The 18,730-nt window shown below is 39.8% G+C and overlaps 1 protein-coding gene, 2 long non-coding RNA genes and 1 pseudogene across 3 annotated transcripts; 1 reads left to right on the forward strand and 3 right to left on the reverse strand.

Annotated features, from left to right (window-relative positions):
* Window positions 1-919: 919 nt before the first annotated feature.
* On the reverse strand, window positions 920-2,142 carry LOC109204631 (uncharacterized). Its single transcript, XR_002064151.2, has 3 exons — window positions 2,077-2,142; window positions 1,753-1,873; window positions 920-1,010 (listed from the first exon to the last, which is right to left on the reverse strand). It is a non-coding gene; the product is annotated as an uncharacterized LOC109204631 (long non-coding RNA).
* Window positions 2,143-3,462: 1,320 nt separating this feature from the next.
* Window positions 3,463-6,746, reverse strand: LOC100705719 (chemokine-like receptor 1). Its single transcript, XM_005463440.3, has 2 exons — window positions 6,676-6,746; window positions 3,463-5,918 (listed from the first exon to the last, which is right to left on the reverse strand). Exon 2 carries the CDS (start codon window positions 5,905-5,907, stop codon window positions 4,789-4,791), a length of 1,119 nt encoding a protein of 372 aa, XP_005463497.2. The 5' UTR covers window positions 5,908-5,918; window positions 6,676-6,746; the 3' UTR covers window positions 3,463-4,788.
* Window positions 6,747-12,717: 5,971 nt separating this feature from the next.
* LOC109204398 (trypsin-3-like) lies at window positions 12,718-13,833 on the forward strand (annotated as a pseudogene).
* Window positions 13,834-15,031: 1,198 nt separating this feature from the next.
* On the reverse strand, window positions 15,032-18,730 carry LOC112848285 (uncharacterized). Its single transcript, XR_003222329.1, has 3 exons — window positions 18,689-18,730; window positions 18,418-18,498; window positions 15,032-16,386 (listed from the first exon to the last, which is right to left on the reverse strand). It is a non-coding gene; the product is annotated as an uncharacterized LOC112848285 (long non-coding RNA).

An 18,730-nucleotide genomic window follows, 5' to 3' on the forward strand; every position in this document is an offset into this window, starting at 1 on the left:
TTTGTGGGATCTGATGCTGCCACCAACATTCCTCCGGCTGATGAAGATGCAGTTGAGAACTGGAGGGGCTGTTCCACCCAAAAAAAGGAAGACGACTTCCTACCTCTCTCCATGTACCGAATAGCTCCATACAGATGAATCTTTTGGGGCCAAAAGAGTGAAGGTGGGATTATTAAAAAACGGAAACCATCATCAGCCTATGAGATTAGGGGAATCAACGATCTCTGTGCTCAATACCTGTGCATTTGATGCATTTTTTCAGTGCTTGTGTTGTGCCTTCTGTGACAGCTACACATTTCACAATGCTGTTCTGAAAGACATTGAAAACCAAGTCTTGCAGCTGGTGAAAGCCATTGCCACAGATGGTGTGACCCAACAAACATACAGGAGGGCAGAGCTGCTTAGTGTAATGTTTGAAGCTGTCCGGTTGAGGTCTGGTGAAATCCAAATCAATGCTCAGTGCAATGTCTCTGCTGTAATTGCTAAGACAATGAGGAACATATCAAGTGTTTATTTTACAAAACACTGCTCTTCACAGCACTGCTACCTCAGAAAAGGGATGAAAAGGGAAGAGCCATTTGTTTGTCCTGCTATCTGTGTCCTCAAAGAGTCTGGTATGGCTCATCTTGGCACTGCTGTGGAAGCAGGACTTGGCCTACTTGAGTCTACCTGCCTCAGGCCACTCTCCAATCAATCTCTGTGTCCATCAGAATTCAAAACAGAAGACAGCACCACAGGAAATGAGCTCTGTGCAGGGACAATTACTCACAGCTACAACATTGGAGATATCGTGTGGATTGATACTGACCTTGCAAACCAAACAGAATTTCCATTAAGTGAATTTCCCTCCAACCTGGTTCTCCAAGGAAAGTCGTTCACTTTGAGGGCATTAATTGCTTTCCATGGAAAGATGACTAGTGGTGGTTTGGGGCATTACACTGCATACTGCAGGAGAGCTCCATCTGTGTCGGAGTTCTATGATGACCTGGGAAATGGAGTGACAGGAGCATCTGAAAAGAAGAAAATACAACCCCATGCTATGTTATACACAGTATAATGACTGTTGCATGCATTTTTCTGTTTTATTTGGTTCATTACAGTTACATGTGTTCAATATGGCTAGTTTCTTTTATCAGTAAGTTCAGTTTTTCAAATAAAGTTAAATTTCAAAATTAAAAATCTTTTTACACTCTTTTCTTTGTCAGTCTGATGTATATTTGCTTTTACACACCCATTCACCTTCACCTGTAGCCTCTTGAAAGTAACCGTTCCATTTTTCTGTCAATAATTTTTTCTGTATTTGTTTTGTGTTGACCTCATGGCTTAGGTCAGGGGTCAACATCCTTTTCAGTTCAAAGTGCCTCTTTTCCCCTACAAAACGTGTCTAGAGCCTAAAAGAAGAAAGAGCTGATAAATATCTAGAAAATGAGTTGTTGTATCGTGAAAGCTTTGGAAATGTAAATAAAAATGTTTATCTTTAGAATTTAGAACAAAATGAATCATCTAACCTTTAATGGCAAAAAGTATTTGTTAAAATGAAGCCAGCTAAGTGAGTCCTTTCCATAAAAATGCAAAATTAGGAAAGATGGGCAACCAACCTGAAATTTACAGCAAATAGTTTTGAAGCTAAGAAACATTTAATCACTTCTAAAAGCCTTGTACATTCTATGAATAGCCAAAGCAGATATTTCATAAAAAACAAACTGCTAACAGAACCCCTTCTTGTTGTCTTTATAATAAAACATAACTTACTTGCTCTTATAAGAGCCACAGTGGAGGGGCCAGAGAGCCACATGTGGCTTTAGAGCCGCAGGTTGATGATCCCTCGCCTAGGTGCTGTGGAATATTCAATTTTCTACATGTAGGTGGCAACCTATCAAAAAGCATACTCAAAATAGCACTTGAAATTAATGTGAAAGCAAACACATATTTATTTTCTGAGACAGCTACATTGATACTAATCAACATATATAATTAAAAACAAAATCATTGAGACAAAAATAATTTCGGTATACATGAATCATTTCACATGTAACTCACAGTTTTCCACAGAAAAAAATAAAAACTTTAGCCTACCTTGTGTACGTTTCTGCACTGGTAACATCAGAAATATCGACCTTTCCGTTGACTAAATTGGTTTACTAAAATGTACGGAAACACACAAAACATTCTTAAAAATAAATACACAGCAAGCCTAAAAAAAGTGGACAGTCTTCTATAAAAGTGCATAACTCCACAGCTGCTGAAACTCACTACCACAGACACTGGTGTTATAGCGTAGGCCGTAATAAATAAACGATAATTTTACCTGACCATTTTGGTCTGTTTTGAGGCAGCCTGGGGGATGGTGACCTTTGAATGACCTATAAAATAAAGTTTAATATCTTAAAAACAGTAGCAACACAAATGATAATTTTACCTGCACAAATCAGCACAAACAAAGCACTAACTGCTCCGCCTATTTGCCTTTACGTTTCAAGTGGGTGGGGGGTCAGCTTCACTCTGCTGTGCCAAGGTAGGTGTCACCGACAAAATTTGTTCCCCCTGCGTCGCGAGCATTGGGAACGGAGTGCAGATCCAGTTTACTCCGCCTCCATTACAGACAATTAATCGTGGAGGTGAAAAAGTGAAAAATGGGTTGTAATAACATGGGTACAGTTAGTGTAACAGATTATATATTATTGTTCTCATATGGTATCGGACGGGATTATTTTAACAAACGTAGTACATTTTGCCTGATAATTATTTTTATCCTCCTGTAACTTTACTGTATAAAGAGCTAAAACCTCCAAAGTTTAAGGAGCAGTTAGTCGTTATAAGAAGTGTTTGTGAACTAAAAATCAAGAATGTGGGATACTGTTTGTCCATAATTTGGAGAGCCCAGCATGTGCTCCCGAAGCAGGGGAAACAAATTCTGTCGGGGATCCCTACCTTGGCACGACAGCTGTTGTGCAGGTGAAATGCTTCATCATATGTTCTAGTCTTTGGCTTGGAAGGAAGTTGGTTTGGAAGCATATTTGGTGATGCTTCAGCCTCTGCTCTGCGTTTGTGTGGGAGCCCAGTCAAAAAACCTGCCCAATGGGTAGATTCTTTTATATGAATCAAAATCTCTGAGGAATATTTCCAATGTTTTATCCACTTCCTGACAACTTCACTGTAACACACTAAAGAGTGGAAAAAGATTGGAGCCTGCTGATGGATTTAAGGCCTTTAATTGTGCAAAGAGGTTTATGGCAGTAATCTCTCGATTAAAAGCTATAAATTAGTCAGTATGAACTTCTCTTTATCTTTCAACACTGTTGTGATACTTCTCATCAAAGGTATAGATATTTTAATAACTGTTGTGTTTCTCAGTAGCACAAATTATCCTTTAATTTTTCTGTAGAGGGAAATAAGTTGTTTTCTGCATTCATGCTTTGATAATGAAATGAGATGTAGGTCAACATTAACAGTGGGAAAACATTAAAGCCAAAAATGTTTTATTGATGCAAATAATGTTGACAGAAATATTCACAATAGTAATACAATACTTATAAACATTTAAAGACAAGTAGATTTGTCCATTAGGGATAAGAAAAATTAAAAATACATTTTTTATAGTTGAATCAGGATGTTATAATGTTGATCACAATATACCATTAGTTGTTAAGGTAAACCTCCCAAAGACTGATTTTGTCACTGAAATTTTTTTTAAAAAAAATGTAGATTTGTAGAGTCTTTTTGGTTACAATCAGGATTAATTAATATTTGAAGAATTATAACAATACTTATGGAGGCCACAGACATTAACCTCTCACTTCCTATCAGCTTTCCAGTGGTTCTATAGTCCATTAGATCTGTTGTTCATTATACTCAAATAAATAAATACTAGAATTGATTTCTGTCAAATGAGAATTTGATTACAGGGTTACACATTTGACTTTCATTTACTTTCATATGTACCTAAAGGTGCCATTTGTTTTCAATATCGAGAGACAGTTTTGTCATTTACAATCATAATTGTAATCAGTTAGATCAGTGGTTATTTATATTTGGCAGAATCAGTTTTATAGATTAATTTAATTTAAATTCTGTTTTATTTATATAGTGACAAATCATTACAGGGGTCACCCCTAGGTACTCATTTACAGAGTAAAATTTGATAGGTTAATTAACAGGATAATGTATTGTCTAGCAAGAAGCACAGTCTTTATTACTGTCAGTGATCAGTAAAACCAGAAGTTAAAGCCTATTCTTCAACTGGTAATGCACTTTTAATCTGGATTCTTTTGTGTCTTATGCAGAGAGGAAGAAATTTACATGTGGAGTGTGAATGAAAGATGTTTCCTTCCTACAGATTGGTATTGCTTGTGTTGCATGCATTCAGCTGCAAACAAAACACCAATTCTGAAACTAGTTTCTCTTCTCCAAAAATGTGCAAATTATTTATACCCTGAGTCTGAGAAAGTGTGACAGCAAAACTAATAAAACACCACAGCTACCACAGATGGATAAACCGAACTCAGATTGTGAACACCTTAGAAGTAACAATTTTAACCATCCTCAATGCTTTAACACATGAATGAATTACAAGCTTATTGTACAATATCACTAAAACAAAGTCTAGGAGGCTGTAGCTGAGAAACTCTCTGCTGTCACAACGACAAAGTGAAGATAAAGAGGAAATCCTCCTACAGCTGACAGATGAACTCTTTTGATTAAGAGAACTTTTGATTAAAAGTTGTTTAAAACATGATTTTTTATACAGTTATTTCTACGCAGTACAGTTGGTTCATGTCTTTAACAGCCTTATAACTCAGCATCAGAAAATGACTTCTCTTTGCTGCGAGTGGTGATCATTGAGTTTGTATATGTGTATGAGCGAGAAATCTCTTCCTGGAAGGCACTCTCCAGCACATTCAGGATGGATTTGCGGACTTTATCCTTAAAATCTTGGCCCATGAACACATACAGAAGTGGATTCAGGCAGCTGTTGAGAAAGGCCAGACTGGTGGCTATTGGCGACCCAATTATGATGATATCATCTAATATCTCACTTGAATATTCTGGCATGGAATTTGCCATTTCAATTAGACCCATGATGTGAAAGGGAGACCAGCACAGAAAGAAAGTGATGATAATGGCAGCGATGATCTTAAAGGGGCGACTTGACTGATTGGCCAGTGTGCGGTTTCTTCTGAGACTATGGATTATGACAGCATAACACGAGACAATCACAGTAAAGGGCACAACAAATCCCAGTAGGAAGCGCGTGAAAATCATGGCCTGATGACGAAACAACTCAGTCGGATCGTATGTGTCCTCGTCATCAGAAAGAGCAAAGTTGTTGAAGCAGTTGATGATATCCTTATTGTGGTACGATGGCCCGACGTCCCTGAAGATGAAGTATGGTGCACTGAGAATCAAAGCCACCACCCAAACACACAGACTCACGTAGGATGCCTTGCGTGCATTTCGGTGGTTCTGAGCCCAGACGGGCCACACCACAGACACACATCTGTCCACACTGATCACCACCAGAATGTAGACACTGGCAAACATGTTCAGAAAGCTGATGGTGGTGTTCAGCTTGCACATGAACTTGCCAAAAGGCCAGTGGAAATCCAAAGCTGTGTAAGTCACACTCAGGGGCAGAAATGCAGTGAAGAGGAAGTCAGCCACAGCAAGGTTGAGGAACCAAACTGTGTTAACAGTTTTCTTCATCTTGAAGCCGGTCACCCAGATAACCACTCCATTCCCGAGCACACCGAGGACAAAGGCCAGGGAATACACAACGATAGACATGGTGTTCAGAGAATGCCTCAAACTGGCATACTCTGTGCTTCCATTATACATAGAACCATTATTTCCAATGTCATCTGTTCCATTAATGAGATTGAAAGGGTTGTCTGTCATTACCTCCATCATTGTCTTTGAACCTACAACACAAACAAACATGAATATTAACCTTTTTAGATTTTCCTGAGATTAATAATGACCAACAAAACAAAACTCTTTAAACTGAAACATAGAAAGCAGTTCAGTCACATAAAAAGAAAGAAAGGTTTCCTTTTTTCAATTCCCCTCCAAATCATACCGAAACATGACATAACACCAACATGCTCTAAACAGGACAACTCCATTATCCACCCTTTTAGTGCGCCCAAAGAGTAATTAGAGCAAATATTAAAAGCATTTTAATAAAGTTTACTTCTGCATGCTTGTTTAAAGTTTAATTAAAAAAAAGGCTCAAACCTCAAGTTTTGTACAGCTTGCATGTGCAAATTTCCACTGTGTTAAAATCACAGGAACGTAAGTTTTTTTTGGTTTTTTTTTTTAAAAAGAGAAACAAAAATACGGAAGAGGATTCAAGGTTTAACCACAGAGAACTCATTATAATACATGCAAGAAACAGTTCCCACGTATGGAAATATGGCTATACGTAATCGCATATAATTCTAATTATACTAATACTACTACTACTAATACTAATTGCATAACGTTTATATAGTTCACAGCGCTGCAAAACAATTAAAAAGCCCAGTTCCCGAAATTTTTCCACTTAAAAAAGCCCAACCGTTCTAATGTGAGATGCTTCCCAGAAACACTACATATTTCTTACATTTTATTGTCTTTTCCTACTTAAAAAAGAAAAAAATCGCCTGCATCACAAAGCAGAAAAAACGACAATCCTACCTCTCTCAGCGACCCACTCGGATCTCTGATGTCGAACGCCAGCCCTTTACCTCCGACTGGGCTTTGAAAAAGCTGGAGCTCAGATCGCGGAGTCCTTAAATATGTGACGTCAAATCTGTGACGGGGGGTGCTGAGGTCCCGCCCTCCAACCACCATTGCTCTCAATGCCAATGAGCTTCAATTAACTTCTCGAACTTTTGATTTCCATGCATCGGAACATATTCTAATGCACAGTCCTAAACAAGTTTGTCAGGAATTGACTTCATTAAATCTCTCCACACAGAGTGAAGATTTAAGTGTGTGTTTAAGTGTGTTGCCTGCACACATTAAATCCCCACCGACAGTGAAAATGATGCTCTAATCTGCAAGAACTGCTCTAGTACTTCACTAAAACTCCTGCCTCTGCAAGATTTTCTTCATATTCCTTTGGGAAACTCCAAAAGTGAAAACCCTGAGTAACCAAACAACTAAATGCATAAATTGTGGGTTGTTGAAATGACTACCTGAGAAGGAGTGGAGCCTGGACTTCTCATACGCCCACCTGGGCTCCTGCTGCGTAATGTGTTTTTCTCTGCGTGGGTTGAGCTCATGTTTGCTTGAGGTTAGGTGTAATTTCTCTGTGTTGTTGACTGACTTGACATCTTTGCATGTTGGTATATGCATTTCTAGCCTGCACTACATGTCACAGCAGCATCTGTCAGTATCTGTGGTGCTTGTGTAGTTGACAACCCGCAAACAAAACAGATCTGGAGGAAGTCTTAGCAATACATTTATTTTAAATCTGAGTTGAAACTGGCGGTATTTTGGATATTTCTGTTGTAAACTTGTCAGAATCAAATAAGCAGACTTTTACTTTTTAAATAGACTGCAGTTTGTTGACCTGTAAATTTTGGATCAACTCTAAAGCTAAATACACTGGGATATGATGCAACACTTTTGGTCACTCATCACTGAATTCCATGCATTTCTGAGGCATTTTACATTTATTGTATATGCCAAAAAAAAAAAAGGACGGGTAAAGGAATTTGAAAGAATGGGACCAGTAATCAACTATAGACCCGATCACATGCCTAAAACAAATTCACATAACTACCCTGGAGCAAACCTAAACTGTAATTCTGAGCAATTTCATCCATGACATCTATCTGGCACGTTCCACTTCTTTGCACTTTATGTGTTTTCTGTTGTACTTTACATGACTCCTGAGCTTCCCATTCAAAAACTGAGAATTTTCAGTTTCCTCTATTTTCAGTAAACACATCAACCACATCTGGAGCATCAAAGTATATCATGACAATGTCCAATTAATCAAGTTTCAGGAAGAACAGGGCTGGATAGTTGATATATAATAAGTTCAAGATGGTGGATCTAGGGAACTTTTAGCCACAGAAAATGAAAATCAGTCTCACATCCCCTGAGTAAGGCCCTACCTTTCACTCGGGGGGAGAAATGCTTCATCTGAGTTTAACTTCATCCTCATATTTCCTCCCACGTGGGCTTCCTCTACGCTTGGTTTTGTAGCTCCACTATCCACGCATTTCTACATCTATGTTTTATGTTTAGGAGTTTATCGTGTGAGCATGAATACTTAGTCGCTTCACCTTTTACATGGCCTAACTCTAAAGTTGCAGCAGGCTGAACACAGCTGTTTTGAAACTAACAGTTGAATGCATGTAAATGTAAATGCTGTACCGTTTTCTAAATTGGCTGCTAGTGGATTTTAATCCTCTGAAATACCCTCCCAAAATATCAGTCTCAAAAACAAATATTTGTAAAACCAAAAGAAACTCTGATGATACTAATAATTCAGGAAAACATCAAGCTAGCCAATGGCAGTTATAATAAGTGAACTTGTTCTCACAGTAAAGCACAACAAGGCTTAACTCCTGAACCGATCAGATTCACACAGTTCAAGTTTCTGCTAGAACCTGCCCAGCCCAGAAACTAGGTCCCCCTCTAATGTACACACATCACACAGGAACTGGGTCCTGCCAGAAGTCCAGATGTGAGGGGGAGGAAGAAATGAAAGAAAGTTGTGGGAGGGACAGAAGGAGGAAGAAACACTACGTGTGTGTGTGTGTGTGTGTGTGTGTGTGTATGTGACCATGTATGTGCTCTCAGTCTCTGCGTGTGTTCAGAACAACACCCTGATTTGAGTGTGTGGGAGGACCCATGAGTCTATTTTCTTTTCTTTTTGTCTTTTTCTAGCAGAGTGTATAAATATTTAGCATGTAACAAAGTTCCCCAGTGAGCGATACCTGACACTCGGACCAAACTCATTCCATCAGCTACAGGAAACTGTTCTCATCTTTTCATCTCTCTTAAACACGACATTAAGCTGTTCAGCTCCAAAACTAAATTGCATGCCTGTTTTAGCTGAAGTCTAGACAGCATTTAATTTTATCACGGTTCTCTTGAGAAATACATCCACTATTTTTCTGCTAAAATGTGTGTGTGTGTTTTTTGGTGTTTTTTTTTTTTTTTTTTCATTTTTCTGCTGTGCTGTTTTGTTACAGAACTTAAAGGCAAAGCATTTTGCTAGAGTCTGTAGGGGATATTAATAGCTATCTCAAGGCTATAGTTTGAGGGAAGCTTTCAGAGCCCAAGGCTTGATTTACCAACCAAACCTGCAATTATGTGTATGCCACACAAATACCAATTTGGGTGTGTAAAACAACCAGTGGAGGTTTAAAGAGAATATAGATTTAGCAGAGTGTGATGCACACTGTTGAAGTTTGGAGGGGGTTATTATTTAATACAGCAGCTGTGAGCAACTGTTGTGGAAGGCACACCAAACATATATGTACATTTATACATGTATCTTTCCCTGTCTGTGCATGTGTGTGCCTTTGTGTGTGGGATAGTGAAGTACTAATGACATACTGCAGCTTCCAGCGTCACTGTAATACACCCAGTATTTTGCTTTTGAGTGCAAAACAGTGTGACCTTGCAACTTTTCGAAACTCTAAAAAGGAATGTGTAAATCCCCGAGTCATTTCATGGGGGAACATAAGTGTTGAAACTTCTACACCTCCGTTACACTGCCATAAAGTCACAAGCAGTGGGAATCTGCTGTGTCTTGCAACCTCAAAGGTTTGTTGATCTTATTGCGGTGCTGACTGGAAATCAAACCCTCGTCTCACTTGTGCGGAGAGGTCAGGAATTTTGTTTTTCGAGTCAAAACCCGTGCCAACCGTCTTTGCTCATAAGGGTAGAAATGTTATTTTTTTTTCCACGAATAAACCACACACAGGGAAAAAAGCTGCACCTCAGTAACCCAAACCACTTCCTTACATTCGTCCCTACTTTAAACCGCAGTCCCCCTCAGCAGACCTAGTGAATATGAATACTCAACCTCAGCTCTGTCTGACAGAAAACAAGCATGGCACTGCATAAGTCATACATTTCTGACACAGTCCTCTCTGTCTTGTCCGTCGGAGAGTATTTTGAGGTAAAGTGGAACGGGATTAGGGGAAACGGAAGTGGTTATGCAGGCAGAGCCAGATGGTGAAATAAATGGAAGTTTTTATGCTTTCCATATAATCTAAGCAAGCGTTAGGGTAGCAAATACGGAAAAACAGATGCTGCGGTGTTGCAAATAACTGGAGGTCAATGACAGTCTTGGGCTGCAGAGAAAGCAGCAGTGAACATTTTTTTCCCTTCCTAATTACTTAATTCATCCAGCTGATCACATCCTGAATGATGTCTTGCAGATGTGCAACTAAACAGGCATCTGGCTATCATATGTGAGACTGTCACAGATTTGGACCTTTCCAAAAGTTAAATCAGCGACTTTGCATTTATTAAAACTTAGTCTAATAAATACCACTGTGGGTTGCTGTAATGTCTTGCAGTGTTTTAACTTCTTTTGACATTGCAATGAAATTTGTCAGCAGGTCTTGTAAAATCTAGACCGAGAAGAGGTAAAGAGCTGCTCATATTGGGGAACACATAAGCAGCCTGATGTGTTTTTGACTTTGGTAAGTCCAGTAAGTGTACCAGCAGAACCAAGCAGCTGTTTCCAGTCAGAGAAGGAAGAACAGAAGATACAGGTTGGAGGAGGAGTGAAGCAGACTATGTGAGTGTCTCATAGCAATAACAGGGTGAAGAACTTGCCTGTGCTGGATGGGAATGCGTTATATTTTAACCTTAAGTGTATAATCACAGGGTTTGGGTAAATGGGCCCTAACATTTCAGTGTTTTCTTGTCTAGTGCTGATAAACACCTACGCTCACACATGAGTAACAGAGGTTTGTGTTTTTCAGTATATCTCTATTGTGAAATTATGACTCAGCAATAATTTAGCAGTGTTGGCTTGATATTTTTCTTTAATATTTTAAACCGGAGAGATTAAAATGATTCACTGATTTCCCAAGGTACCAGACAGACTGTGTATCAAGGGCTTAATACTCCAGCAGCACTTGTAGTTGTGTCTCTTGATGGAAGTAGGTGAAGTTGTGCCAGAAAATTCTACTCTGTACAATATCAAGACAGGATTACTTTACAGGTCATTTTCTGGATTTATTTCTTTAATTTTCGGCGTGTTAGTAGATATTACTAAAAAGAACCAATGCAAGAAATACTTTCGAGGTCAAAAGGCGACATTTCAGTCCTTCTTCTTCTTTTTCTTCTTCCTTTTTCTGCTCCCTTTAGGGGCCATCCGCCCACATTACACCCGATCCCTAGAATCTTTCTCTGTCCACCAACCTTCTGCATGTCCTCCTTCACTACCAACATTGGGGTCATTATTCAATAAAAGTTGTGCATTACACATTCCTTATACTTTTCTTAAAAGTAATGGAAATTGTTGCTTAATTACTCCCCAGAGAAAGTTACTTGGTAAACTACCTATTAGATTACTTTTACCTTCTGTATTCTGTAATATGACCTGAAATGCATTGTCACATAATAACCAGTCGCACAAGCCAAACACAAATCTGTTTTCTAATGAGGACACACCTTTGATCTTTATTGGGGGTCTATGTGTGACCACAAAACTGCCAAAAAAAAAAAGTTGAAAAGCAGCTCAAAGAGACTTCAAAGCGATTGTCACCGTGGAAACATCTGCATACACTCAGTTTTAACTTCACCATGGGTTCTTTGCTAGCTTTGTGTTAGCGTGCTGTCTGTCCAGATGTTTGCAAAGAGCTGAAACTCTGTTAGCAGTATAATGCAGTTCTTTCTGTCCTGAATGCAGCTATTATCCTTAGATGCAATACCACTACTAATATCACTACCATCTTGTAAACCTTCCCTTTCTTCCCTTTTCTGCTGTCATTCAGTCACAAATCACGCCTGAGACTCATCTCCAGGCAGCAATTTTCTGAAGCTGAAATTCTACCTTAAATGAAAAAGGATAACATTTATAGGTTAAATATTGCCACCTTAGTTCTCTTTAAATGCATTTTTTGCTGTCTTTGTGCTGAAAAATGGTACGAGAGCATCTGTAACCACATGAGTTTCACCCACATGCACAGTCATAACTTCCATTGACGTCACTCTGTGGGTCACTTGAAGGCAGTGCATGTCATGTAAAGTATTGAATTTTATGATAAACTTGCAATAAAAAGTATAATGTCACATGACTGTTCTGTGAAGAAAATGTATTGAGGCAAAAGTGAGCTTGAAACAAGAATATGCAGACTGTAAAGCATGGCACTCAAATTGTTTCCTAATCCAAGTTATGTAGTAACTTGTTATTGAACTGCTGTTTTTTCCTCCTATATAGTTTACATCAAGCACAGCATCACTGGGGAAATGTAACACATGTTTAGTGTCTGAGGCGTGCCTCTGGTGGCCTTGAGAAAAGACAGATAAGAGGGACTGAAATACCTGAAACCAGGAGAATTAGGGTACATTGATCTGCCAGCGAGAAAAACAGAAGGCATGCAGCTTTTCCTTCTCCTGATTCTCTCTGGAGGGGCAGGTATAAAATCTAATTTATAGATTCAGATGATGGGCACTAAAGTGCCACCAGTGATTAAGGATAGGACGATACTGATAAAATAATTAATTTTATTTTGCGACTTATTTACTTTATTTTTTTACTCTTCAGGTGCGCTGAAAGGAGATAACAAGATTGTTGGAGGATATGAGTGCCCCAAGAACTCTGTGCCCTACCAAGTGTCACTCTTCACTGGGTACAACTTCTGTGGGGGGGTTCTTATCTCTGATGAGTGGGTGCTCTCTGCTGCACACTGCAAACCAAAGTAAGGCACACAATCACCATCAAGCCTGAATGCAAGCAGCTTTAAACTTTAAAATGTCTTTTTTTAGTGTAGAAACAAACTCTCAAAGTGGGCTTGGTTCTTTCAGCTCAAATCTAGAAATTCGTCTGGGGGAACACGACATCTGGGAACCTGACGGGACTGAACAGCACATCATGTCTGCTGAGTTTATTCGCCACCCTGACTACGATCCCCGCACACAGGACAGCGACATCATGCTGATCAAACTGAGTCGACCTGCCGCTCTGAACAGCTACGTGCGTCCTGCTGTGCTTCCTTCAAGGTGTGCCAGGTCTCAGGATGGGGGAATCTTCGTCCCAGCGATGAGGGCTGTAAGTTAAACTGTGCTATACGGCCTGTCTGTGTTAGATTGCTTGAACAGGCAGTCAACTCAGGTATTTTTAAAGATATTGATCTGTTTGTGTCTTTGCAGCAAGATACCCAGATACCCTGCAGTGCCTGGAGGTCCCTCTCCTGAGTGATGACACCTGCTTTAATGCATATCCTTTCCAAATTACTGGAAACATGATCTGTGCTGGATATCTGGAGGGAGGGAAGGACTCCTGCCAGGTAACATCAAAACAGGAAATGTTTATGCACCATGATAAAAAAGATGAACCACTGAAAAATCAGTATTTTAATTCCAGGGTGACTGTGGGGGGCCCATTGATGTGTGACGGAGAGCTCCAGGGAGTTGTGTCATGGGGGCACGGCTGTGCACAGAGGAACAAGCCCGGGGTGCACACAAAAGTTTGCAATTATGTTTCCTGGATTAAGAACACAATGGCATCTGGATGAACAGAAAAGATTCATGCCAGCTGGTTAACTTTAGTAAAGTCATCTACATGATGTGTGGTGTGTACATACATGTCTGTTTGTGCGTCATTTGAAGTTTCTAAAAAGAGAACACGTGTCTGCCTTGTGCTTAATATTTTCCCACACACGCGAGTTCTCTTTTAGACCTTACCTTGCAGTAAAGTGACAGGCAATGTGCTAAAACAAGTGTGTCCAAAGTATTTGGCTTTGAAAAGCCCACTTGTGTGTAATTCAAACTTTAGTATGTAAGACTGTAAATCAAGATGTCACGCAGGAATTTTATACAGTGTGTGACACATGTAGCAGCCTCCCATGCCATCACAGCATTTGCAGTTACAAGCCCTGACTCAAAATGGCTTTACAATGAATCAGCACACAAGTTTCACGCTCAGGGATGTCTTAGTAGTTAAGGAGCAAACCGAGCACTTAAAGTCAGGCAACAAAAAATCACAAAGAGCAAAATATGCTGCCACACTCCTCTCTGTGGGTTGAAACTGTGAAGCATGTTGCACATAGGGCGACTCTCCATAATCACTGATTATAGTAGAGTGCTGCTGCAAATGTGGTACAGTCAGTTTCATGATGTATCGGTTTAGCGTTAATGTTAACCAATCAACTAAAGAAGTAAGCATCTGTCACAGCAGCACAGCACCAGGTGCACACATGGGAATGCTCGATTAGAAAATCCTGAAATGATTTAAGTGGATTTCGGTTTCCTGGGTGTGGCGCAGAGCAGCTGAGTGAGTCACCAGGCACTTGCTTGACCACCACATAAAGACCGGGACCTAACAAAGTTTCTGCGGACTTTTATCCTCCTCATAGCTTCCCTACTAAAAAACAAAAAAACACAAAAAAAACCAAATGCTGTACAGCATGTGGAGGCTGACATGTTTTTTAGAAAACATGATCCTGGCCAAGATGTTTATTCTGGCAACACAGCTGTCTGTGTTTTGAATCCATCTGGAATTCCACAAACCATGTTTATGAGCTACTTAGAGGTTATGGCAGGTTGGTAAAGGCATCTTCATCCATCTGCAGTGCGCTTTAGAGGACACTTTCTTGATGTGGCCACAAACTAATGCAGTTTAACCATCAGTAACTGTAAGGATTAGTCAGGCATATGATAGAAGAAACCAGTTTAGCCATGATCTTTTCATATAAACTCAGTTATGAAAAGGGATGGGAAGCAAAGGAAAAAACTGAGGAGCTGAGTGGAATAAAAGTAACATGTGAAAAGCTTTCATGAACACTAAATGTGTGCATCTTAATATATAATAACAAAAACATTTAATAGAGACAATAAATTGAACTGATAAAACCATAAAAACACAGCTTAATGTATACACTGATATCAGAAATCAGTATCATATGAGACATTGGCACACAGCTGGACTTTAGGAGAAGTTTAAATCGGGAGCATTGTTTGAAGAAGTTTCTGTTTTAACCAATAAATCTGCAGCACATTGTTGGAAAGATTCAAAAACATAACCACTAAGTCAAGCCTGTTCACCACCCCATAGCACGCATGGGCTCCCTGCGTGACATCAACTTCCCCGTGGCTGCTATTTGGGCATATTGATGGCTATGGCCAGCTCAGAGGGTGTGGACCATCATCAGTGGTCAACAGAGTTCCCTTAAAGAAACTCTCCAGGGATGTGATCATGTTTAAATCAAGAGTTGTAGGCAGCTGTGGAGTAAATCATCTGGGAGAGTTTTCTTCTTCAGAGAGGGCAGACAAGCTTTGTTTTCAGTTGTGACACCAGCACCGAACACACACACACACACACACACACACACACACACACAGTCTGCCCACCCCTTCAAACGCTATCCTTGACCCCTGTCATCACATTTTTAGCCCTCCTGTCAGAGATGTGCGGAGGAGTTGAGGCAGCAGAATTTACAAAAATTAGACATCCTCACCTTGGAGTCTTAAAGGAAGGTCAATATGCCATGTTGCAAATCTTCATCATTTGTAGTCTTGTTAAAGCCCAACAGCAGCTGTATTTTATGATCCAATATGCTGTTTTCTTTTCTTAGTTTGTTTAGTTATTTTTTGTTTTTGTTTTTCAGCATTTTGGGGTACTTTAATCTGAAAACAGCGCAACGTAACTGGTATCATGGTATTCTTCAGAAAAGAACCACAAGAGGGCAACATTAACTGTGAACAAACCCTAAAGTGAGCGAAAATAGGGAAAAACACGGCCACTGCATCTTTTGTGAATCATAAAAACATAAAAAGGATTTTCAGCTTTAATACTCAGTGCTTCGAACAGCCCGATTTGGTTTTTATACTGTTAGTGGATGGAAAGCTTACATCTGCAAGCTACAGGTCATTGAAAGATTAATTGTCATTTCCAGTGAAGGGATTGGTCTCATGATAGACTTTGACTGATTATGTTTATCAGTTGACTGTCACCAGCAATAAAACGGCTAGAGATAGTTTATGGCATGACATTTTGGATTACACTTATAACATATAAACAATAAAAAAATATCTATAATAAAAAAACAACAACAAGTAAACAGATAAATAATAATCGGGACTCCGCGACCAGCCTTTAACCACGTCGGTTGTTTGCTCCTCACAGCATCTATGAGGAGCTTTGGAACTCCCTTCTTTACAGCAAACGGCAGACTGGTCGGACATCACACTCTACACATCTCCCTGGTAAAGAAAGAAAACAAAACAGCTTTTTTGTCTGTTTTTTAGCATTTTGGGGTCTTTTAATCTGAAAACAGCGCAATGTAACTGGTATCATAATTTGTTTTTTATCACAGCCTCTTCTCTACTTTTTTTTTCTTGACTTGTGCAGTTTCAGAAAAGAATCACAAGAGAGAACATTAACTGTGAATTAGAGATGTGCAAAGCAGCCGGTATTTGTATCTGTATTTGTATTTGTTGAGGGGGAAATGTATTTGTATTTGACTAAAATTCAAAATAGGCGTAAAAATCCATTTTTTTGCCATCCATTACACTTCTAATTAATGTTATATTGTAAGTATTCTTTACTTATATCCATTTTAATAATTATGGATTAGCAATATTAGTTGATGGTTTTTCCATACATCCAGCAATGAACATGTAACAAGGAACGTCATTGAAAAGAAAATAACATAACAGCCATTGCTTCATCCATGGTTAAAACCAACAACTACCACATGTACACAAATACCATTGTGAACCTTATGAACCCCACCGCCACCCGTCCTTGTTAGAGGACGCTGAACAGTGAAACTGACTTGCAGGGGCAGAACATGGCTGTGATGATGAATTGGTGCTGGTGGGGTGGGGGTGGGCGGTGGGGGGTGCTTGTAAGGGGGGGTTGGCAGACATTACCCGGAATAAGATGCTTATGCATAACAGATGTTGACAGATGTTTGATATCTCTGCCTCTGCTGATTTGACCTTTTGCACACATTACATATCAGTTTGGTTTCATCTGCTGCACTGAATGTAAAATGCTTCCACACAGAACTTGATCAAGTTTTTTTGGCTGGTGGAGGACCAAGAGATGGCTCAGCACCAGCAACACTCTATTCTATTTGGTTGCCCAAATCCATGTGGGGAGTTTCAGCTAAGTTAATGAGTGACTGGACAACGGGCTATAGCCTATAGCCTATAGTCGTGTCCAAATTCATGGGCTGCATCCCCCTGAGGACCCGGCCTTCGCGGTCTACGTGGGCCGGGTCCTCAGAAGGTCGGGTAGGCCAGAAGTAAACGGCTGTGAAATTGGACGGTCTAGCCTTCAGATTTGCGTCACCGCTGTCTCGGTGGAGTTTAATAAACTCAGCTGTCTGCTCCTTGCTATCTAAAATATAACAGGACACTGGTGTAAATTCTCACACTTCTGTTTAATCAGTTTTCTGTTTGACGTTTATTCAGCTGTGTGAAAACCACCCGGGGGATTAATAAAGTTTTATTTTATCTAATAACTTTAATCTCAGCCAAACCGATTTACTCACGAACTAATAAAATACTGAAAAAAGCCAAACAATAACATTTTTAGGTTATCTAAGTGACTTATATATTACGTTTAACCTGAGTAGCGAAAGACTGCGGTGATCTGAAAATGATGTGCCGGGAGTTTGCCGTTCTCGGCGGCTCTAGTGACCCTCGAGCTCCCAGCTAGCTATCGAGCTGGTGGATAACAGACGTCTCCGAAAACGTCGGAGCACTTATGCAAATATGTGATATCTTGATAAAGCAAGCAGATATTTGAAGTTTACACAGCTACATTCTCGCCTGAAAATATGTTAAAAGTTTATTTTGTGACCCAGAAAGAGTAATAACACTAATATTAAAAACTTACTAGTGGCCGCCATTGTTGAAAACTGGAATTGGCTGGGTCGCGCTATGAATTCTGGGAAATGGTGGGCCATGCAGGACACACCCGACCCATCCTTCAAATTCGGGGAAAAGGAGGACGCATTTGTCGGCTGCATTCAGAGGAGTCGACGAATTTGGACAGCCTTCGTCACGTCGCTGTGACGTAATCGGCCTACAAATGCGTCCTCAGGAGGATGCAGCCCAAGAATTTGGACACCCTCTATATCTTGCTGTCTGCAAAAGACAGAGCAGGGCCGTGCAGAGACGTTTAAAGGGCCGGGTGCTCAAAGTTAAAAAGGGGCACATTGAACCAGGCTGAATAACAACAACACACATTCATCAAGAATCTAATATGGGATCGCATCATACTACATCACTGTTGTGAGGTGGCCTTGTCGTCTTCCTCCTTCATCTCCTCATCTCATCTATCACTCTCCACTTGCTGTCCATCTGAGAACAAGGCACAATTTGCTATTGCAATAAACTATTATTTAATTGTCCACACTTAACAACTCATGCACTTAATCTATAATAAGAGGATGACAGAAAAATGTTATAGAAGCAAAATATTTCAGTTGTGCTTATTATTATTTTTATACTGGAATACCTCTCCAACAACTGGTACATGTGTTAATGTTACCTGTGCTCTTTGTAATCCAGCTGGTGAGGGTTCCACTGCCTT

This window comes from Oreochromis niloticus, linkage group LG11 (genome assembly GCF_001858045.2).
Source record: "Oreochromis niloticus isolate F11D_XX linkage group LG11, O_niloticus_UMD_NMBU, whole genome shotgun sequence".
In the NCBI taxonomy this organism is placed as follows: Eukaryota; Metazoa; Chordata; class Actinopteri; order Cichliformes; family Cichlidae; genus Oreochromis; species Oreochromis niloticus.

Excerpts from the sequence above, each read along its gene's own strand:
- LOC100705719 (XM_005463440.3), bottom strand. The coding sequence starts at position 5,907 with ATGATGGAGGTAATGACAGACAACCCTTTCAATCTCATTAATGGAACA.